This window comes from Oncorhynchus kisutch, linkage group LG5, assembly GCF_002021735.2.
Source record: "Oncorhynchus kisutch isolate 150728-3 linkage group LG5, Okis_V2, whole genome shotgun sequence".
NCBI lineage: Eukaryota > Metazoa > Chordata > Actinopteri > Salmoniformes > Salmonidae > Oncorhynchus > Oncorhynchus kisutch.
This window is the reverse complement of record NC_034178.2, coordinates 13,374,102-13,397,751: the sequence shown is the minus strand read 5'-3', so window position 1 is coordinate 13,397,751 and position 23,650 is coordinate 13,374,102. Positions and strand designations below refer to the sequence as shown.

The 23,650-nt window shown below is 42.9% G+C and overlaps 1 protein-coding gene across 6 annotated transcripts in view; it reads left to right on the top strand.

Moving 5' to 3' along the window:
* Positions 1-239: 239 nt before the first annotated feature.
* The window catches only part of LOC109890443 (zinc finger E-box-binding homeobox 2), an 83,156-nt gene continuing 59,745 nt past the window's right edge, over positions 240-23,650 (top strand). For 5 of the 6 annotated variants that reach the window (XM_031824517.1, XM_031824515.1, XM_031824514.1 and 2 more), the window contains exons 1-2: positions 6,321-6,531; positions 8,030-8,188. In XM_031824517.1, coding sequence (XP_031680377.1) covers positions 8,116-8,188 — 73 coding nt within the window. In that variant the 5' untranslated portion in view covers positions 6,321-6,531; positions 8,030-8,115. Of the gene's footprint in view, positions 497-6,320; positions 6,532-8,029; positions 8,189-23,650 lie in introns of those variants that run through there. The other variant, XM_031824513.1, reaches the window with a different exon arrangement.

Below are 23,650 nucleotides of genomic sequence, written 5' to 3'. Positions count from 1 at the left end.
CAGAAGAAGAGAGAAGAGACCATTAGGAGGCTACTATAGGAGTTACCTCAGCAGAAGGTTTCCCTTCACTCACTGCCTGCAAATCAGCATTTTCACTGGACAATAGGCTCAGCAGTGGCCCCATGATTGCTTCTTTTCAAATGGTAATGAGAATCCAGCTCCTCTGCCAGGTTTTTCCTTAGCAAGAGGACAAATTACAGTTTACAAGGCGGGCATAGAAGAAAAAATAAATAAAAGAACAAATCTGAGCTGAATATCTTTTTTCGGCCCTCTTCTTTTTTTTGATATTTTTTATTATTCAACAAACTGACATGTAAATTACCCTTTAAGTGCTCCACTCCAGGGCTCTGATCATCTCCTAATTGTCGCAGTCAATTGTGGCCAACAGTCTCTTCAATCCCAGGCGCTTTGACAACAAGCACCAGGATCAAAGGAGGAACCAACTCCCTTCAATTTCTCTCCATTTATGGAAGTGCCAAAAAGACTGCAGTGAGAGGTGAGAGGGTGAGGGCACCAGACCACCGCTTTACAGAGAGAGAGAGAGAGAGAGAGAGAGAGAGAGAGAGAGAGAGAGAGAGAGAGAGAGAGAGAGAGAGAGAGAGAGAGGGCACCAGACCACCACTGTACAGAGAGAGAGAGAGAGAGAGAGAGAGAGAGAGAGAGAGAGAGAGAGAGAGAGAGAGAGAAAGAGGGCACCAGACCACCACTGTACAGAGAGAGAGAGAGAGAGAGAGAGAGAGAAAGAGGGCACCAGACCACCACTGTACAGAGAGAGAGAGAGAGAGAGAGAGAGAGAGAGAGAGAGAGAGAGAGAGAGAGGGGGCACCAGACCACCACTGTACAGAGAGAGAGAGGGGGGAAATTATCACATCACAATAGTCATTTGTTCATAGTTCTAAAACCCTGATATTTGACAGTGCTCCTGTATTGACGTGCTCCGTACACAGGACAGTTACATCTGACAACAAGCTTGACTCACCTATTGGTACAGTATGTATTGTTTGATAGAGTATTGTAATAGCAATTGTCTTTTTTTTTCTTGACGAGAGTGCAACAAGACTATATCGACACCTCTATTTGCCGAAAACTGTTTCAGTGTGCCAGCGTAGGAGAAACCACTGCGGGTACACCTGTTAGCTGCAGGGCTCCCGAGTGGCGCAGAGGTCCAAGGCACTGCATCATAGGGCAAAGAGATGTCCTTACGCACCCTGGTTCAATCTCAGGCTGTATCACAACTGACCATGATCAGAAGTTTCAAAGGCTGGTGAACAATTGGCCCAGCGTGGTGAGGGTTTGGCCGGGGAATGCCATTGTCATTGTAAATAAGAAAATAAAACAGTTAGTCCTCTTTTACCTACCTTACAGTGACAAGCAGCTTCACATTGATTATTACTTCTCTGAGGATGAAAATAAATCACAAACAATGTTAAGATAGACAGTGTTACAACTCACAATGACTAAAATTTGCTGTATTATTTTATGTCCTGGTCATTTAAAGAGTCAAGTAACCCCCCCCCCCTCCCCTCTCTCTCTCTCTCTCTCTCTTAGGAGGACTGAACCTGATAATTGTCCTACCATAATTCCATTAAGTAAACAGTGTCTGGTAGTTGGGAGGGTGGGGAGAATTACATGTCATTTTCTGCATTGTTACTTCAGCCTAGTCAAATTGAGTTTATTGGCTTTTTCTCCGTGACATATTACCCTTGCAATGGACCAGGTTAGTGTAAATGAACACACTGTATTGGAGTTGCTGAGAGATTGCTGAGACAGAGAGAGAGAGAGAGAGAGAGAGAGAGAGAGAGAGAGAGAGAGAGAGAGAGAGAGAGAGAGAGAGAGAGAGGGACAGAGAGAGAGAGAGAGAGAGAGAGAGAGAGAGAGAGAGAGAGAGAGAGAGAGAGAGAGAGAGAGAGGGTAGACAAGGTTTGGTTTGAGGATATAAGTCAGTTATATTAATTGTATTTCTATGTCCTAAGAGGAAGTAGCTTGCGTCATATATGGAAGCAGACGTTAAAAAAAAGGCTGATATGCAAATGTAGGTGGAGATTAGAGATACAACAATTATTCAAATGTTTTATCAATAACGCATCATAGCCACCCTCATTTATTAATTCCAGGGAGTGATAAGTCATCTTTAGAGTCGAGACTGAAATACGTTTCCTGTTTTCCTGAACAGCTTACCTTTAGGTAAAAGAGGACTAACTCTTGTCCATGCCAAACATGAATCAACTGTGTTTTATGTTTCTATCCCTTCTTGGTATATATGCTTCACAAAGAGGGACAATCAAAATATTAACACACAATATTAATCTGTTACTTTTCTGGCCACTGGGGACCTGACCTCTTTCCACAGGAAAGATACAAAGTAAAGCAGAACATCTGATCTGTGTCTTATTGAGCTGCGCAACTGAATAAGTTTTTCGTTCGCAGTCTCAATCACCATGCACTTACTCTGTTGATTTTAACAAGAGCAACCAACAGAAGAAAAATCAATACGTTTCTGACGTAAGATTTTTGTTTCTAAGCAATCTGTTCTGTTACTTTGTGATCTCTCTCTCTGTCTCTCTGTCTCTCTGTCTCTCTGTCTCTCTGTCTCTCTCTCTCTCTCTCTCTCTCTGTCTCTCTCTCTCTCTCTCTCTCTCTCTCCCTCTCTCCTCTCTTTCACTTTCTTTTATATACACTGAGAAACATCTGAAGTGTTTTTGAGAAAAGCACAAGCAAAGGACAAGTGCTCGTTTGCCTGTAAGGCCTGTAGCGAATGTAAACCAAATTCATGTTGCGTGTTTGAGACTTCTCCTCGAAGATCACACAAACACACACGGTCACCTCTGTTCTCCAATTGTCCATCAATCGCTCATGTTCTTCACTCTGTACACTGCGAGCAACGGCAGAGTTTCAAATGACATTATATCTACAGCTATTTACAGTAGTGGGATCAGCACATCACAGAACGGGTCCCATAGAGAGATCTACAGTCAATGTTGTTGTCGTCATTGTAGTGTATTTAGGCCCTTATACATTGTATTGTATACCGCACACCTTTAGAAGGCTGTCAACTGCATGTTTAGGGCCTCGGACATACTTTATACTCACCATCGCTGTAAGGAGCTGTCAGCGGGTGTATAGGATATAAGTAGTCATAAAGGCAGTCATACCTGGTGTGAGACATTGAATTATCTTCAACATAAATCTTACTTAACATAATGTATCATATACCGTACTTGTGGTATGTGAAATTATTCAGGGGGAGACATTAAAACAGTGAAATGTAGAGCAGCTTTGGGGTATGTTCTCATGTACAGGAAATGACATAGTCCTGTTCTCCTCCTCCTCCACTCATCCCCCTCACCCCTCACTCTCTTATTTAGTTTGGGGATTCCACTCCATTTGATTCTTTCCCCACCACCACCTGTGCATTCTCCTCCTCTCCCTCCCCCTCCTCCTCCTCCTCCTCCTCCTCCTAAGTTGTAGCGTAGATGTAACATTTCCAGGGAGCAATTCCATCTCGATCGCCGCTCCTTTCGAAGCACAGAACAGCAGTCCTGCAGGGAGTTGGAATCCAAAGATATGTGTGTTTCCATGGGACTGTGTGGGGAGGACAACAGAAATGACATATCTTTGGGAAAATAAAATCGTTTTGTGGTTTGTGATCGCACAACGGACTGTGATGTGTGTAGCTGCTGTACTTGTACCTGTCGAGTTCTCCTGCCAACGCGTTGTGGTCAGACAAAACAGCGTATTAGTGTACAAAGAAAACACCCACTATGCTTTATGACACTGCTGTAGCCCGTGGGAAGTCAAATCTGGTGCCTGATATAATCATGAACAGTAGTGTGCTTCAGCAGTGGAGTCTATGAACTGAACGGAGACACCTGCCTGTCCTCTGCATTCAAAGTGTGGCAGACAAAAAACGGTCTTGGGTTCGCTCCCCCCCCCCCCCCCCCCCCAAATTTCGGGACCCCTAAACACAAATGCACAGTGTTTTAACACTCGACTCCTTACACCTGACAGGTGCGTAAAACCAGTTGACCGGTTGATCAACTACCAGGTTAAATACCAGGATCATTACTGTTTCCACTATGCATTCTGTACTGCAACACTATGTTATAAACCATTGGCCAACACTGCTTCTGTGGAGCATAGGATATAAGCAATACAGTTTTTGTTGATGTCACACAACATGCTCATTTAAATGTCAACCTAGTTGAAATTGACATAGCCTATATGCATTTACTGCTTCATGAAACAGTCGTATTTGAGTCCTTGATAAATACATAAGTAATGATAAAACTGACAAAGGGCATATATATGCTGCGTTGATATTCATACCAGCAAACATGGCACGTGCAAATAAAGAGACTTGCTTTCTAGAGCCACAAGAGTGTGTTGTGTTTCCTCTCGATTAAATGAACAGATTCATTAACCCTAAAGTCCCCCTATAGGTCAACCATCGTCAGTAATCCCCTTTTCTCGCTGTATGTGTTTGTATAAAATATTCAAGCTGAAAGCAAGGAGCGGTGTCACTCAGAGAGCGCGAGGGGATGAATGAGCAGGGGACACCGCTCCAGTCGTGGAGCGGCAGCACAGAGGGATTTGGCAAGTCAAACAGAGACCCTGGACTTGCTTGACATACATTCAGTGCGCACTTAAAATGAATGACTTTGCGTCTTTATCTGGCGTGCAATTGTAGGCTATTATTTTCTGTCAAAGTCGGAAGCGAATCACACGCCTACACAAGTCTTCATCTCTCACACACGCTGTACATAACATTAACCTCACACAAAGCAGATAACTCCGTGGAGCTGCAAAACTTGAGTTGGGAGTAGCCTACCTACCAGCTGCAGTAAAGCGGGTCCCCTTCTTCAAGTCTGTAACGCTCTATCACCTGGCTGTGACCAATAACAGCTGCATAAATGACAACAAAGTTATTTTGTACATAACTAGCTAATGAAAATATAACAGTGCAATATAAATAGAGTCGTAGGCTGTAAATAAATACAATACTGTACATGTAATAATTAACATAATAATAATATTACAAACACAACATTATATTCATATGGTTTATAATAATCAGAATTATAATTACTACAATTATATATAATTCATTCAAATTAATTGCAGATAAAAAATATTGAAAAATACTCTAATAGCAATCTATTTTCAGCTGTGTTGTCTATATCGACCGTCTTTTGGAACATTTAATGCCAGATGCTGAGCACCTTTTCCTCTCGAGCTGTGCTTCCGAGCTCTCTGGAATTTGATTGGCTTCGGACAAAGGCATCAAACAGTCGAGCATCTTGATTGATGATTTAATTATCCATACAGTTGATAACTGCATAGGACAGGACAGCAAATATAAGACTTTATTTACATAGCCAATCACAGCGTTGCAAAGGTGGAGCCTTCCTCTCCATTTACAGCGAGAGAGAGAGAGACATACATTGAAGCAGCAGCATCACCAGGAAATAAATGAATTAATCAAATAGAGAAACCTTAATTGGAGTAATAGCCATGTCGTATAGTTGCAATAGAGTGAAATATGTTCGTCGATATAACCTTGAATAACACCTGTGAAAAAAAATGAATGAAGTATACACTTGACGTCTTTCAAACCTAGTCAGAAAGATGAGTTCACATGGACTTTGTTTAAAACACACGGGGAAAACTTCTACGAAAGTACCTGTACGCACCTGACTGCACCTGGCACGTGCGAGAAGCACGTCAATATACACATCTCTTTCGCTCTTGTAGGTGCACGGGGCATGCGCCGTTATACATGCTCCACTCATAGTGGTTATTGCGATAGTAAAAATAAACGCACGTCCATAGAGGGAGGCAAATAAATAAACGTTTACAAATATAAAACATTAACAACCCAAACCGCTGATGCTCACTTCCTTAACACTCCGCAAACCTTTTATTTTCATCCCTGGTATGTGTGAGACTGTGTTGGAGAGTCAGTCAAACTTCCAACGCTATCATTTTGGTCCGTTTTCCCCCTTCCAGTTGTGGTCATGTCGGTTGAATAAGAGTGTTCCAACTTTTCTTCTTCTGGATAATATTCTTTCTTCTTCGGCTGCTATACATGGTAGTCATAGTCCGACAGTCACCGTTCATTTCACTCGGATCAAACAGCCTGGGAGAGAGAGAGAGAAAAAAACGTATTACGTTTAGCAAAAGATGCTCACGTTTGGTCCTTCTCAATTATCCCCTCCGGTGACGATAGGTGGCGCGTGTCCCAGGGTTGGTTCTCTCCTCTCCACTGTATTACAGAAAAGAGAAAGAAAAAATGTCATTAGAAGAGGCGTAACACGTCAGTCCGTCCCCAGGTTTGTTTCCTGGAGTGTCTGAAAGAGATCAGTCCTAACCTGCCCTAGCAGGAATAACGGTCCTTCTCGAACCACTATTTCTAAGGCTTTATTATCATTGCAAGGATCCCTGCACATTTCTCTCCACAATTGCTTACCGCTGCAGTCTCGTGTTATCACTACAACCGAAGTCAACCGAAAAGATACTACTATAGGAAATCAGGTATGTGTCCATTTCTTTACCTCGACTAATAACCTTTATACAATGGGTCATTTATAGTTTTAGAGATTGCGACTTAGAGCGTTTGTAAGGGCTTTGGTGCTATAGCATTGCGTTCACGTTAAACTTTCTCTACCTGCACAGGTGGATGAGGGAGCGGTGCGCTTTAAGTATCTAGGCTTGCAGTGCGTTTCATCAGAGAAGATGCAGTTTTGTAGAATTTGCTGAAAAGCCTACTCTTCGAGCCGAAAAACCACGAGGAAAAAAATAATAAATAAGCTCGTTCTTCTTCAGCTTTGGATTCAGTTTCACCGAGCCATGCATGCACCCTTTTGTGTCCAACTCCTTTTTGTTAGTGTCTTTCTGTATCCTTTGGTTTCGTAGAGTAGAAGTTGTCTGTCTCACAATAGGGTAAATATTCGCTTATCATGTCAACGTCATTTACATTATTTTGTTCAGATAGCTATAATCTGTTTCATATCCTGTCTGGATAATTGTATTTTTGTTGACACATCATTTTGTGGTATTTGCAAGTTTTTTAAATTTATTTGTTCTTCCTGTCGTGGGTCGTTCCCCATAGCAATACAATCCAATGGCAGAAATTAACCCACTAATTTTTGCTCGATTAGTCCATTGAAATCATGAATGTTTTCATGTTTTGTCTGTTTTTACTTATTTATTTATGTACGTTTTTCAGCATGATAGGCCTAAAAACATAAAATACGCATGCAATCTAAAATGAATCTTAAATTAACACATTTTGTAATGTTCGTAAATTAATGGTGGAGTTCTTTTACATTTAGGCATTTAGGATCTACGTATTTCACAACACAGCTTTTTGTATCATCTTTATTTTGTATTGTCTTGTGTTTTAAGTGATATATTGCCTGGCGGATTGAAACTGTTCTTTTTTTCTGCCTTTCTGATATTTACATTTGACACAAAGCCTAACGTTGAACTCACAACTTTAACATTGTGTCATCATCAATATCGGTTACTCTCAATTTAAAAAATGTAGGTAAAAAAAACATGAACCCGGATAAATCAATAACGAGTTATTATTTTATATATATATATATATCGAAGCAGAACATAAAATGGAAACAGCACAAAATAATAAAAATTAGAAATTATCAAACTTTTCTTATTTAAATTAACACAATGTAAAAACGCATGCTTAACCCAGCAGGGCCAGTCCGTGTGAATTATTCCTCATGCTGAAGGTGTATCTATCTCCCTGTCTCCCCCTTTCTCTGCATCCTCTCCTTCCCCGTCGTCAATGTTCACTTCCACTTATCATCATCCCGATCACTGGCATTATACAGATCAACAATACATTGATCGACCCCTTATCGTACTTTAGCATGGGTATAAAATAAACGTTTTGTATATCAGTTGGGTTTTCTATTATTTTCTGTTTCATTTGGCGCCTGATATTTAAATGGTTACTCCCAGTCGGTCCAGTGTACCCACATTGTTGCTGCCTGTGTTTGGTTGTTAGATATTGAGCCTGCGTGCCGCTGCTGCTGCTGCTGCTGATTCAAGGAGTCGAGTCCATGCGAGCTGCCATCTGATCCACTCTTATCAATGAAGCACGAGATCATGGCGGATGGCCCCAGGTGTAAGAGGCGAAAACAAGCCAATCCAAGAAGGAAAAACGGTAAGAAAAGACAGGAAAAACTGTCATTTGCGAAATATGTTTGTTGTGGATCTAGAGTTGTAATGTTGTCACTGTTGACTGTAGTTCAGAGGGGCTGGCTACGAATAGCCAAATGCGTGTTCTGTTCTGCTCTCGTCTCATAGGAAATAAAGGGACACTTCTAACTGGGAAATAATGCGTAATGTGTCAGTATTGTGCTGTGTACACAGGCGGGACTGTCTATCCTTCGTTGTGAAATTAGGAGCACAACGTGTTCGCTCATTTCGTCATTTTTACAGAGACGATTTAATGGAAGTTGTAATAAGTTGAGAGTTTATCGTTGTGCGAAAAGACTGAGTAGCAGTGGGAGGAATTTCAGAAAGTTCCCCCTGCCCAGATAACGGTTCAGTCGCGAAGTCCCTTATTTTCCACCAAGACAAACCCGTTAGATGAGGACTAATTGTATTTGCTGTTCTGTACTTGACGTACCTGTAGATTTAGTTGTTTGAGTATTTTATTTCATCAAGTGTTTGTTCCTTATGCTACGCATTGCTTAGACTCTCACACCCCTGAGTATATTCTGACATTAATGAAATTCATAATTTATGTCTACACGTTCTTGGTATGTTTAGTTCTCGCGTTTTACCCAAATGATTTGTTGTAGTGTCTATCTACTTTCTCTCGAAGCATAGTCCCCTTTTAGTAGGGAATGATTAGAGTCCCACACCGTTGGCAATTGACAAGAATATGAAACAGAACATGGGGGGGGACAATTCGCAGTGAACAGGCTGCAATAGCTTAGTTTACTAATTTATTGTAACCAAATAAGATGGCATGTGCGCTAAGATGGTGATATTGACCGGTGGTGTGTCTCGTGTCATTTATTTTATTATGAGCAATATGAAGTGCTTTGTGTGGAGCAAATAGCGGCGAAGGATACATTTGTCACTCTATTATTGTCAACTGTTTGTCCACCCACCGAACTGTGTTACATGTTGGGAGTTATTGAGCCATGTCGTGGATCGCTTTTCGGAGGGAATATACGTTTGTTCCTTTCCCTTTTGTGGACTGTTGACTACAATACACCCTGTGCACAAGTAAATCCAGCATCACCACATGTCTGGGTCCCGAGATATATTCTTACACGGGAATGCTTTGCATTTTATTTTGTCCCTGGGATTTTCAGTCTCTGTTGTTGTACAAAGTAGCCTTATCAAATGCGTCTGAATTTTGCTCACACTTGTGAAATGTCTCCCTTTATGTGGCTCTTTTCCTTATTAAATGTTGTGTATTGATTTTGCACAATCAATACAAGGAGAGTCATTGATGCTTACAAGTGTAGCTTCAAGCTTGTTGTTGTTCTGAATAACAAAAGATAGGAGTGAAAGTAGGTTCCCCCTTTTCACTGTAGTTTCTAGGAGATAAGAATGTTCTTTCCTCTGAGCACCAGTTCCCACCTGTTCCAGTAAACAAAAGTTTGGATTACTTTAAAACACTCCATTCAAGTAAGTGTTTTCTGACAAACACACACCTGATGATTGACATTTGCATTTGTCAGAAACAAAAAATCCTTTCAAGTTCCCGCCATGCAACAGCAGCAAGCAACCTCACACACTCTCAAATGCAAAAAAAGAATGAACATGTTATTTTAGTCGCTTCCCCCTCAGTGCCGAGGTGGTCTGCAGCGTGCACATATTATAGGCTGACTGAGCAAGTCGAAATTCGACATTCTAGATTCTATCATATTTTTTGAATATGCCATTGTGGTCCCGGAGTTGCCCCCCCCCCTCCCCCCCTCCCCATTTACATTTTTTAAAATGTTCTCGTCATGGGATGCCTTCAATAGCTCTCTTCCTTTGGGAATGCTGTGGTTGAACTATTCAGACAGAGTGGATTTCATTTTCTCCCCTGGATGCATGGGGAGATGTCATAGGAGCTGAGCTTGTGTGTCTGGCCGATAGATAGCACCCCTATATAGCTATATATGAGGATCCTTATCAGACCGATAGCCTACATACTGAGATTACTTGAACGCAGTAAACATTTTTTTTATTTTAAATAGACCATCAATTGAAATATTTTGAATAATGATAGATTGATGATGTAAATGATTTATTTATGATATGGGTAGAGAAATAAATGTTTTTTTTTCTGCATGGCAGTTTGTCGTGTTTCCCAGAAAACATGTATCTGTAGTTGTAGAATATTTTGAGTAGGATTTAAACGTTTCGATTCACAATTATAGCTAAATTCTATAGCCAGTATTTTGATCTTAAAGTGAGACTCTGGAATTCCAGGTGAATTTTTTCAGATTAGGTTATTTGGTCACATTATAGTAGGCAATAATGGTTCTCTAGCCATAAATGGTGTATTTGGCTTTGCTGTTTGTTGATAACACACCTACGTTGTGTGATTCTATAGGCCCACATATACATGCTTATCACATCCAGAGTTAAAGAGTGTAAAGTCAATCTCACAGTTCGGTGCAACGTGATATTGGCAACCCTGTAGTTTTGTTGGAGTTTTCTCTCTGCCTGCCTTCCCAGGTGTTGCAAGTCAGACCCAGCTGCGGGGTCTCTACCTCGCTGTGTGTTTCTAAGTACAGCTGGAAAAGTACTCCACAAACCTCTTCCCTTCTAACTGGATTAGTCAAATCAGTACTGTTAGAAAGTAGTACTTTTGCACGGCATACTTTCAGTTTCCACACTTTTATTCCTCTCTCAGTATGGGTAAAGAGACATTTACTATGGAAATGGCAGACAGTGGTACTGGTCAGCATCTCCTGCTCATCTACTTTGTTTTACGTTCAACTCCGGAGTAATGTTGGAGTTGTGTGCCTTATGTGGTTTTGCCTGTACAGGGCGTGCCATTTTATGAGTTGGTACATAAAAACGCTACCACTTTTTCAGGAGACGTTTCAAATGTGAAGGTAGCAATTCCAAAGGTCTGTTTCTCTGACATTTCCTGTAATACAATGCAAAGACCTATACATTTTCAATCAACAGAAAGCCTCTCCATAGATGTTACCATGCTCCAGGATATGTTGATTACATAATTAAAGGTACAAAACTAAAGGATGACACTTTCCAGCTTTCTCTCTCTCTCTCTCTCTCTCTCTCTCTCTCTCTGGCTCCAATAGTTTAATACAATGCTGTGAATGTGATTGTAAAAGGCTGTGTGCATTCACGCTAAAGATATAAAGGAGTCCTACTAATTCTTTAGCCTCAGCCCTGCCTTCAGCCCAAACAATGGCAGATTCCTTCCAGTCTAAACATTTTGTCCATCTCTATTATTCATTTGCTTTTAAGGTGCATTTGCTCCCGAGTCGAAGAGAAAAAGCTCCCCTTCCCTTTCCTCCCCCCCCCCCCCCCCCCCACCAAGCCCCCCCCCCCCCTTCCCTTTTCACAAATGTTTTCCTCTTCCCAAGGTAGGCACTATTTTGTTGCTGTCACAGGGAAAAGGAGGGCAGGTTCGCTGGCGCTCACGGACAATTGATTGTCAGTCGTAATGTGTTTCATTTACATGTTTTATAACGTCAATAGTGCTGGGGTGTCCACTGTACCATTCATGCTGCCATTCCCACAAGGGTGCAATTGTCTAAGCAGCCATAGCCGGTCACCTTTTCTGATGGCTTTTTCACTCGGGCAAATAAAATGGGAAGGGCGGTGTTGCCGTGGTGCATCAGTGTTTAGAGAAGGATTATTTTGTTTAAGCAAGTGAAATAATTACTGCAGATATTACGAGCCAGCAAGAAATAATCTCCCTTCGGCAGGGGCCTGCACTGTTCGCATGGCAGCAGTGACAGTGGTGAGGCATGAGGTGTCCAGACAGACCCAGGTTTTTTTTTATTTTTATAGAAAAGCTATTTCATATATGTCATATGATGAGGTATTATTAGACTATTTACTTTAGACTCATAGGCTGATGGTGTCTGGCAATGGTAGATGAGGCATGTTGAGGATATGTGTTTTTTTGTGTGCACTGTTCCCAAAACAACATCCTGATCCTGATTTCTGGCATGTCGTTACGCGAGAGACCTTTGTTGCCCTTTTCACGCTTTTCAAGCAGATACAGTTTGGTTGATGCTTCACTGTAGTTTGATGTTTGTCTTTTTTTTTTATCAAACGGGGGTCATCATGAGCTTAATATATCCTTCTGCTAAAACGACTATAGTCAGACGTGCACCACTGAACACTTTTGTGTTTTCTGGATCTCTACCTGTTAGATTTCAGAACTTCCAGAATATTAAAAAAAGCTCCATATGCATTCCATCGCCTAGTGTGGGCGACTTTCGACTTAGTAAAGGTTTTAGTTTTAGTTCATTCAAAACGACATAGATCTCCCTGACATCACATTCAGCCACAAACACATGTCGTGAGGAACCAGATTCATGCCAGTATCAGACGATTATGAATCTGTCAGAACAATAATGACCATCTCCTCAGTCGGACACCAATACGCAACGTTTATCCCAAAACATTTTGTCTGTAAAAAATAAATTAAAAAAATCCCATTTTTATTTTGTTTTGGGTTCTATATATTTTTTTTCTTCGTCTCTGGCTTGTGAAGATATTTCCGCCTAACGGGGAGAACACACACAGCAGAGGCACCGTTAGCTGAACCCCTGACACCACGGTCTTTGGAATGCCTTAGGTATGGTTTCACTTTTGCTCACATCAATGCTGACCTGAATGTCTTTCATATCTGATCCGCCGTGTCTCTCCCAGTAAACATCCCCCGAGGGGAGAACAAAGAAAGGAGCTCTTCTTCTTCTTAATCACAATTCAGCCCTTTCACCGCCAGCAGGCTACATTTGCATTCAGCATCAGAAAGGCCGAGATGAAAAGGGGGGGGAAAAGGGAAGGCAAGAAAGGAGAGCAATAGCAACAAAAAAAACACAAAAAAATGGCAGAAGGGTGGGTAGTGAACAAAATAACTTAGGTGTTTGTGGCTGTTTGTTGGGTGTCCCCTGGTTACTAGCCTAATATAGCTCCTACTCTACCGGGGTAGGCCTGGCCCTCCTGACAGTCAGATAGTGTTACGAGATGGCATGCCTGTACTATTCATGGACACTCACTCTCACACTTAAATTTTTTTTTAAATAAATGAAAAGGTGTCTGAAACGGATCAGATTCTAACTAGCTAGGAGCAGGTGTGTTTTTACACAATTACTTTTTTTGGGGGGGGGGGTGTTTTTTGTTGTTGTTGTCCATTTTGAAATAAGAATTGGGGCGCAACGCAGTGCTTATGTCTACTGTTATTTGTCAAATGGCATTCTCACGTGATATTGTAGGGATTCCTTGTGGATGTGTGTTTTGTATGTCACTAGAAGAGCAGGTGTGTCAGAGGTCAATAGGAGAGACTATTTCTGGAGTTGTTGCAGTGTGATCTTTCAAAGTATCATGTTAGTTGATACACTATGCTGGGTTTACTGAGAAAAGTTTAGTCGTTGTGTTATGTGATGAAAATAAAACCCAGTTCAAACAGTGTTGCCATTTTTGTTTCTCTTTACTTTATAGCTCAGTACTCTCTCTACTTTAAGATTAGATTTGGTCCCCCCCCCCCCCCTAGAAATGTGGACCAAAGTTTAACCGCATGCTTCCACTTCTCTTAAGTTGGTTGGCAAGATATCTTTATTGTCTAGTGAGATCTATTTCTCCTCTCTCCTCTCTCTCAATCAGACTAAAGAATCATGTATGCAAATCCGTTGCCAAGCTTTGAAAGGGGGGATGCTTCAGCCTACAACTTTAAATGCATCATGTGATATGAATTCCAGATTCTTTCTTTTTTCTTTTCCAACCAGAACTTTTTGTTAAGAAAAAAAAGGGGTTATTAGTACACCCCCCCCCCCCCTTCCCAAGCTGACCGGGATTTAGACAGATTTACTTCAGCAAACACCTTTGGACACTGGGGGAAAGTACGAGTCTGTTTGCAAAAGGAGTCTTTTGTTCCGAGAGGTGCAGGGATAATTCTTTACTAGGCAAGCGTGATATTAACCCCTGCTTCGATACCAGGGGAAGTGGTTAACTCTTTGTGGGCACACACTCACTCTTTACTTGGACAGTTCAGGTTTCTGCTCTTCGCATGCATAGAACATTTTCTCATCTCTGTTGACAACTTTCCCTCTCTCCCTTTCCGGTGCCTTCTTCTTGTGTACCTTGTCTAAAGTAAAGAGTCAGGACAGCCTGTTCCATGTTCTGCTTTTTTGTGTGTGTGTGTGTGTGTGTGTGTGGAAAAGCTGCGAGATCTTGGATAGGGGACTCGCTTGGCTTTAACGAATACCCAACCCATCATTATAGCTGAAATTCCTTCCCTCTGCAATAGCTTCAGCTCTAGTTGCTGTTCTGCTGGCAGTCTTCTGTGCTGCTTACTTATGTCATTGTCGAGGACCACGTAGTGGTGAGTTTCTTGCGTCATCGGTGAATAAGAAAAATGCATGAATCATAACCAATGAGAAGGCAGTCCTCAAGCCCCTTGGCTTAATATGTTGATTTGATGACTCAATATTCATAATGCTTAAGGCGACTAGACATTTGATCATGTTTTGATGAGGATCAAGTCTTAATAAGTTTGACTTGTTTTGAGACCCGGTTCACTTTATCCACCTCCACCTTCGTCCTGCGCTGGATCATATCGTGCTGTATTTGGCTGTGTGTGTGTTGTCCGCAGTTCAGGTTATGTATGTGTGTGTGCGTGTGTGTGTGTGTGTGTGTGTGTGTGAGGACCTTAGCGACTCGCGAGTGTGAAAGATTGAATGATGGAGGAGAAGTGACAGAATTAAAGGTGTTTGCGGCGCCGCTCCGCCGTGACTCGTCCTCTAAGCCCCGTCTCTGTCACCGTCCTCTTGTGACTTGACAGTTCATATCCACTCCCCTGTAAGGTGATGTGAACTCACACACCACTGAAGCTGGAGCATATTCAGACGACTGTCTTTCTCTTCTTTCATTCGTTCCTTGGCTCTTTTCCTTTTTTTCTGTGTGTGTGTGTGATACAGACACAAGGCAAACACTGAAATTGAAACTTCAGTGGACTGGCAAATAATTGTATGCATTTTGGATTGTACGTTTATGTGTGTACTTCCTTATCCTAAGCCCACAATGTTTTATGCATTGGGTGAGAAAAATACATTTTTGAAAAATATCATGCCTCATTTGACATTTTCTCAAGTGAAAATGCGAAGTCTTTTTTTTCGGCCCATCCATTCGGTTCCTATCCCGCTGTTTGCACACATCTAGTTGTTTACAATGGCTTGCGTGTGATTTTCAAAATGTTCCACGTGTCAACTCTCCTATTTGCAAGGTACACTTGGTGTGACTTGCGACAGGTTGCATAGCAGGTGGAAATGAACATTTCCATTTCTTAACGAAAACAAATTAGAAGTTCAAAGGCACCGCGTTTTGTGCGCATAATCGTATACTTCATTATGATGTGTTGCGTGTGACTTGCAGTCAGCGTAATACACAGCAACTCGACAGTTCTAGCAATACACCGTCTGGGCTTCAGAACAAGGACAAATTCAATGGAAATCTCCCATTTCTGCTGATTGTCCTCTTACAATATACATCTGGATTTCCCTCACGAGTGAGTAAGTATAGTGCCCACATGCATGACACGTCCCCCATAGCCTAAACAGCATGTATTCCGCAAGTTCAATAATGACTGTATTATGGCCTGTAGAAATATCGGTGTGCTAATGATGATGGCTAAGAGTATATCACTCCATACTGCTGTCGGGGATGGGGAGAGGGTCTACTAAAAAGCTAAAAAAGGAAGGTAGCAACACTAGTTGTGAGGAAAATAAGAGGCGCTTTATCTCATCAGATGCCTTTTGATCTGGTTGGTAGTGTGTGAATGGCGCTGTGTTTCTCTGTCCGCTGTTCGTTATCTGCATGTTCAAAGTTGTCACCTTTACGGGAAAACAGTGCCCGAAAGTGGTCCCTCAGTTTCCTGTTTCGTCCTCTGAAGTCGGTGGATTTAGTTTTTTCACCAAATCTGACCAGACACAAGGCACGTACACACACACACACACACGCACGCACGCACGCACGCACACACACACACACACACACACACACACACACACACACACACACACACACACACACACACACACACACACACACACACGCGCACACACACACACACACACTCTCTTTGATGTATGTTTGACTGTCAGGTGGAAGAGCACTCCTGGCAAGGTCATGGACACATGGGACAATCAATAAGAGATTGTCAGATTAAGGTATCATGACATTTGGAGATGTAGGACTTTTTCCCCACATACGACTCAATGCATTTTACACTGTTATGCTATTCCCCTTACTAAGACCTAATAGAACATGTTGCCTCATTCCAGCTCATTTCCTTCCATTTGTTTGAATCATGTAGAAGCCAAGTCACCTAGAGAGATTTTCTCCTTTCCTACCTTTGCCCGGTTGGAAATGGAGACCGTTGTGTCTGTCTTGATTAAGGACGTACTGGGTCCGTGTTGAATATTATGGAAGGTAACTGTGCCACTGTTATTTCTTTGTAATTGCAGTTGATTGCTGGGCAGATTCAGCCATTTGTAGCGCTACATTTTTGTCACTTTATACACTTTCATCTTATCGCTTGATCAACTGAGCTCTTAACCGAACGTTGCAGCAATAGAGGAAATTGTATGAAATTACGTTTCCCCTTGTTATTCAAACATACATTTAACCTTTGGTAAAAGTGAGCCAAGGAGAGAGAAAAAACACACACACCCCCCCCCCCTTTAAATGTCATCGGTAGTAAGGACACGTGTAAAGATAGTGTGTGAACCAGTCTGGGCTTGTAAAAACTCTGAGGTGAATTCTCGTGTTAATAGGTTCTGACTGGCGATGGAGCCCCCACTGAACGGCCTGCGCCCCGCCGCTGTCAAACACCAATGTCAAACAAACACCTCCTCAGGTAGCTGGAGGATAATCACACCGACAGGTCTGTCCTCAGCCTTTCTGACACACAGGACCAGGGCCATGGGGTGGAGGCAGGGTCAGGGGAAAAGGGCTGGGGTTGAGGGCTAGGGTATGTTTCTGGGAATGGGGTAGGGGTGGAGGGCTAAGGTTAGGATTGGGGCAGGGTTTGGGACTAGTTGCGGCTAAAAAAAAAGGCCTGGGCTGACTCGGTGCCGTGACTACCCTAGCCTCTACCTGCACTATCACTGACTGTTTACCCTCTGTAAGTCCAGGCTTGACCCCAGCCGTCAGTAATTACTGGCTACTCCCTGCTTTCCTACCCAAAGGAAGATTCACTCTTATCACTCCAGAAGTCTTGTTCCAACATTCCTGAGATAAATTCTCCATCACTTTGTTATTCTTACTACTTAGGGGTATTAGAATTAGCATGCCCATCAAAGCAGACCTTGTGCTTTCCTTCTCTCCACGGCCATATCAGTGGTCGTACGTTACGCCAGGGATGCACCGTTGGCGGCAGCATAGTTGAATAATGTTCAGGCAGAGTCGTATCGAACTGAGCCACTGACATCACAGGGAGTCAGGATGATGAAGTTGTGTAAATATATGGCTGGGTAGCGCGAAAGTTAGGTTAGAGCCACACAGGTACTTAGTCTTGTGAATTAAAGGATTAATCAAATGGCACTTCACGGTCCAGGTACCTGGTTGCATCAGTGCTTTGTTAAGAAAATGTGTAGGAGGAGAAAGTCTCTCAATATTCTGTCTGTTTTCATTCAAATGGCAGGGATATGTAGTAGAGGTGGTGAGGTAGAGGGAGAGAGACTGTGAGAAACGTAGAGAGGCAGAGAGAGAGAGAGAGATCATTTCCCTGTATGTATTCTAGTATTGAATGGGTCTGGGATATTATAGTGGCTCAACATGCCAAGTAGGCTACCTTGTAAACTGGCTATCACAGGATCTCTAATGTTATTACTTTTCATAATTAGTTACAGCAACACTCGGTCCATACTGCCGGAAAGGAATATTCCTTAGTAATTAAAGTCATGAAATATTCAGTTATGCCTACCTTTTCAGCAGTCTCTCAAATGAGGCAGCCATGTTTAATGTCCACACGGCCTCTGATTTTATTATAATGGCAGCTTGGCACATCTGCAATTAGTACTTCTACTGACAGTTACCATTTCTGAGGAGCGGTAAGAGGCAGCAAGGGGACGCGAAGCCGGGCGCTATTACATGTGCACCAAAAGCCTCCCTCTCTCTTTAACCTTGTTGTGTTTTTTTCTTCCTCTCCGACGCAGAGGTTACCTTTTCCCAACGGTGCAAAATCGACTTGACATAACTGTTCATCAGTTTCAGGATTCTCCCCTGAGGTATTTGCATCAAATCAGCTCAGTCAAGCTTCAAGTTGAAATTGGCAGGCCAGAACCTGACAGCCAGGGTAGGGACTGGGGAAAGAGACAGGGAACTGACAGTGGCAGGGCGGGAGGGTGAGACAAATCTCTCCCTGGCTTGGCCAGGGTGGAGGAGAGAAGCGAGAGAAAAGGGCCCTGAGCGAGCTAGGCCACAGGGGTAATGGGCGCAAAGTTAGGAGGATGAAGGGATGAGTAGGCCTTTTTTCTCGACTTTTTTCTTCCCTTTTTCGCCTCTGCTTCCGAATCTCTGCAGTAAGGCCAACTTTAGTGTTGTCTTTTATTGGGATTTGGGGGGGATGGATATGAAGACAAGCATTTGTTGTTTAGCTAGAATAGTGACTTGGAAAAATTGGTTTAGTGCAATGGATGATATTGCTGAGGATCAAAACCACTCAGTGAGTGAGTGCAGTGGTGGATATTAAACATCAGGCTTTCAGAAAAAGTTGTACACTAACATGCACGCGCACACACACACACACGCACGCACACACGCACACGCACACGCACACACGCACACGCACACATACACGCACACACACGCACACACGCACACACACACGCACACATACACGCACACATACACGCACACACACACACGCACACGCACACACACACACCCACACATACACGCACACATACACGCACACGCACACACACACACACACACACACACACACACACACACACACACACACACACACACACACACACACACACACACACACACACACACACACACACACACACACACACACACACACACACACACACACACACACACACACACACACACACACACACACACACAGAGAGTGAGAACAAATGCAATTGTCGCACCTTGGGTTGTAGCAGGACACAGATGAGCAGCACCGTTATCTTCTTGAATTACTCTCCTCTATAGCCCTTAGAGAAATCGAGATAAGGATTTGTTTGATGAAACTTTTAGTGATTCTTCGCTGCTCCAATTCTGTCTCTGCGACGTCACAAAGCAGGACGAGAATTCCGCTGTAAAATTTTTCAAATCCCCTGAGGAGCAGAGTTGAAATCCTCTTAACATATATTCTTATTAAAGGGGAAGTCAGAGATCTAGGTGACTATCATTGTTTCTTGTATTCATCTTTGCTCTCTTTTCTTTAATCTTTCCTCCGCACGCACACATGCTTAAAATGTGTTCGCCCCTTTAACAGCCTTAGAGCCTCGGAGAAGTATGACACTTTCGCACATCTTTTTTTTCTTTCAATCTCTCCTTCTTGCTCTCTACCTCCATCTCTCCCCTGTCTCTGTCTCTCACTCCCCCTCTCTCTCTCTGTGAGCTTTGCATGTGACAGCCAGGGCCTGACGGGTTGATGGCCGTTCGACAGGCAGCATTGAGTCAAAGTGGTGTGACGGCAGAGTTTTGTTAAGCTGGGAACAAAGGCATGGAGATGCCGGCCTGGTATTGTCTGCGTGCATATGGGCCTTGTCACAGTTCCTCCGGATTTTATGCTCTGTTTACTCCTAGCCATCACCACTAATATTCAGAATGGGGTTGCCTCTTTTCTCCAAAGATATGATTATATATATACCAAGTTTTGCTGTGAATCTCTTGAGGTACTCTTGGAATGTCGGAAGAGCAGAGACTCATAAATATTCTCTTTTTTAGTGTTGATGTATGCTCAGAGGTTCTGTGTTTACTGCGTAGTATATATGGGTTATTTTCATGACCGGTATTACGGATTTTTTGTAAAAAAAAAAATTGAATTACGCACTGTGCTCAAACTCTCTCGTGAACCAGTTTTCAAAACCCATACCAAAGCAACATATTATAGTCGCATACACATACTGTACTTGAGCCCCTCCCTATTTCCCACTGAAGTTTTGTTCATAGAGAAGCTTCACGGCACTGCCTGTGGCTGCAGGACTCTGATGCCTCCCCTCCCTTCTCTCCTCCTCTTTATGGTCTCTGCTCAAACTGAAAGCTGCTTGCAGTGAGATTAGTGAAGGGGAGGGGGAGGCAGGCAGCTAGCTGGGGGAAGGTAGACAGGGGAAGGGGGGGGACAAGATGTCCGGTAGCAGACCACGCTAGCCAGGTCAGGGTGAAAGGCCTGTAGGCCCCAAGCCATCAGCCATGCCAGATATCTCCTCTCCCCATCAAATGTGGACAGTAATTCCGAACAGTCCTCTGGTCTCTAATGGGTCGGTTGGTTCCACCATTTCAAGCCACGACAGTGATTCTGACTCCGGTCTGTCTAATTCACCTCTGTGCCAAACACGGAGGTGAATAGGTGCATCTCTATATCAGTTGAGCTTGTTAGCCAACAAAGGCTTTTAGCGGAAGAAACAATACCATTTTAGGAGAACTTGCTATGTTGATGTCTTTTATTCTTTATTGTGGCAGTGCTTGTGTCATTAATATAAACGCAAGTTCCTGAGAACACAGCCTGTAAAAGTCCTCTAAGACACCAGTCTTCTTCAAACCCAATGATATTTTCATGAGCCAGTAAAGATTATGGGTCCATTCTTGTAGTACCCATCTGTGCTTTCATTTGCAACTGTCTGCTCAATGGTAAAAGGGGAGGGAGGGAGGAGAATGACTTTCCTTTAGTTAAATAGTTGGAAAAGGTCGATGGAGGTAAAGATGTTGTTAAGTTTTCTTGCTTTTTTTTATGGAGAGGAAGAGTGTGACAGAGATGCCACAATGTGTACAGACATTAGGTGTTGGGCTTGATACAGTGTCAGCACATCAGTAGCAGGGCTGCCTAGCTTCTGCTTGTCAAAATGAAGTTTTTCCCCAAATACGTATTGGCAGTAATTACAGGGTTAAACAAAAATTAAGCAATCTGTAAACAGATGAACTTAGTCTCTCTGTCCAAATATTTTTTTGTTTGTTGCAAAACAATTACAAAATTACAGTAGATAAAAATTGTTCCCTGCCTGTATTTATGCAATCAACATAACGAAGAAACAAAACAATTTAATGTGGGAAAATCATCATTCATCTGCATTATAATTGCTTCTTTTTCACATCTACACCGTGGTTAATTAAAATTGTGATTAAATGCGGCTGCGTTGCCTAAGATGTCTTCCCCCCCCTAAACAGGTGGTACAGAATTTAAAAGTAAAGAGAAAAACGTAATTAGCATTGGAAATTGAGAAATTGCCTGCAAGAATCGGTGTTAATTTCAGTCACTGATGAGGTAATTTATAAAAGGAGCAGCACTGCGGAGACTGTGTAAACTGAGATTGCCATCCTCCTCCTGTCTGCTCTTCCCTGTTCCCAGCATGCAGCTGAAGCTGTTTGCAAAACACTGAACCTATTTGGAATTCAGTCTTCGTTAGCATCATTTTAGCAATTCCTCTCGGCTGCTACTGATAAAATAAACACCAGAGATAGGAACATGTGGCATTTGAAAGGTCTTTTAGGTGTTTCCCCCCCTGATAAATCCATCAGAAAAGCAGGGCCCATGGAATAAGGTCATGTGTGTGCCATTAGGATATTGGAAGACTTGTCCAGTTGTAAAAACAATGGGTTCTCTCCATTGTCTGGTTCCATCCCACAGTTTCTTAGCAGCACCACACATTGGGATGGAGCTCTTTGGTCAGGTTCCAGAACCACTTGTTTTGGTTCCAGAACTCTACGGTCAGGTTCCAGAACCACTCAATTTGGTTCCAGAACTCTATGGTCAGGTTCTTGGCCTCAGTTACGACCTCAGTCCGATTTCCAGAGAAATCCATGGAAGGAGCAGACTACAGGCTAGCTACTGATGGCCTGTACTTCTGCATATGTTGTCTGTTAAAAACTACGTGTTCGTCACTTGACTGACCTTGTGACGTCAGCACTGGCATGAGAGGGATATCAAATGTTACATGATGTTCCTCACAATATCACTTTTTTTGATTGTGGTGTTTTATCAAAGAGGTTTTGTGATATTACACAAGTTTGTCAGTCTGGGATAGTGGCAACATTTACTCAGGTGTGTGCCTTTTGATACCCATGCACATCAATCTCTAGGCCTCACCGCACACTCACTCACTAACTCACTCACTCACTCACTCACTCACTCACTCACTCACTCACTCACTCGCTCGCTCACACACACGCGCACACACACACACACACACACACACACACACACACACACACACACACACACACACACACACACACACACACACACACACACACACACACACACACACACACACACACACACGCACCTCCCTCCCCTTTTTTCTCCATCCTCCGGTGCACTCAGCGAGCGAGCCACAACTTTTACAGATATGTGACAAATGATTGTGCTTTTCCTCATGTTTAACATCCTTGCTGGGATTGTTTGTTGTATTTTCGTTGTTGTTTGGCTGCATCCTGAGACCCAAGGTGGCTGCTACTGTACAGCATGTCAAATGTGGTTAACATGCAGACATTTATCTTTAAAGCCCCTTGCGCACAATGGCTGGGGGTGTGCATGGCTGATTGTGAGGAGAGAGCAGCGAGCTTTCCCTGAGTAGAAAGGCAGAAAGTGCCCCCCTTTCATAAACGCTGCACCACCTCCCTCCTCTCCCTCCTTCCGTCCTCCTCGCCTCTCTTCTTCGCAGAATATCCCTTTATTATTATTTTTGTATTTGATTATTTTCAGAGTCACTCTGCTGAACAGGTCAGGCAGTATCTGACAAGGTATTTCATAGTTTTGTGAACCCTCACCAGACAGATTGTTCAGTGAGAGTGTAGTTTAACTGAGCCGCTTGTTGCCGCTGGAGTGTGGCAAATAAGATCCAGGACAGATTTTGGTTTTTCTCAGAATCTTTTTTTTTGGGGGGGGGGGACTTCAAGAATGTAAGATAGCAAAAACAGATTTGTTGTGGGTGGAGATGAGGGTGGGAGGGAGTGGGCCTAGCCTTTCATATAATGCCTAGCTACCTTGCCTTGGTACAGTACATTCCACATATGTCTACATACCGGGTCATGTAGGTACAACATTGTAAAACCTTGGCTGTTTCTCACCTTTTCTCTCGATGTGATACAGAGAAGGTAGAAACCCACAAACATATGTGTATTTCTGGAGATAGCGTTTCTGGAGATACCGTATGAGCTATCACCACTCCTCGTGGAAGGTGCCTGGGACACAGCGGGTTTGAAAATGGACGCAAAGGAACACAGT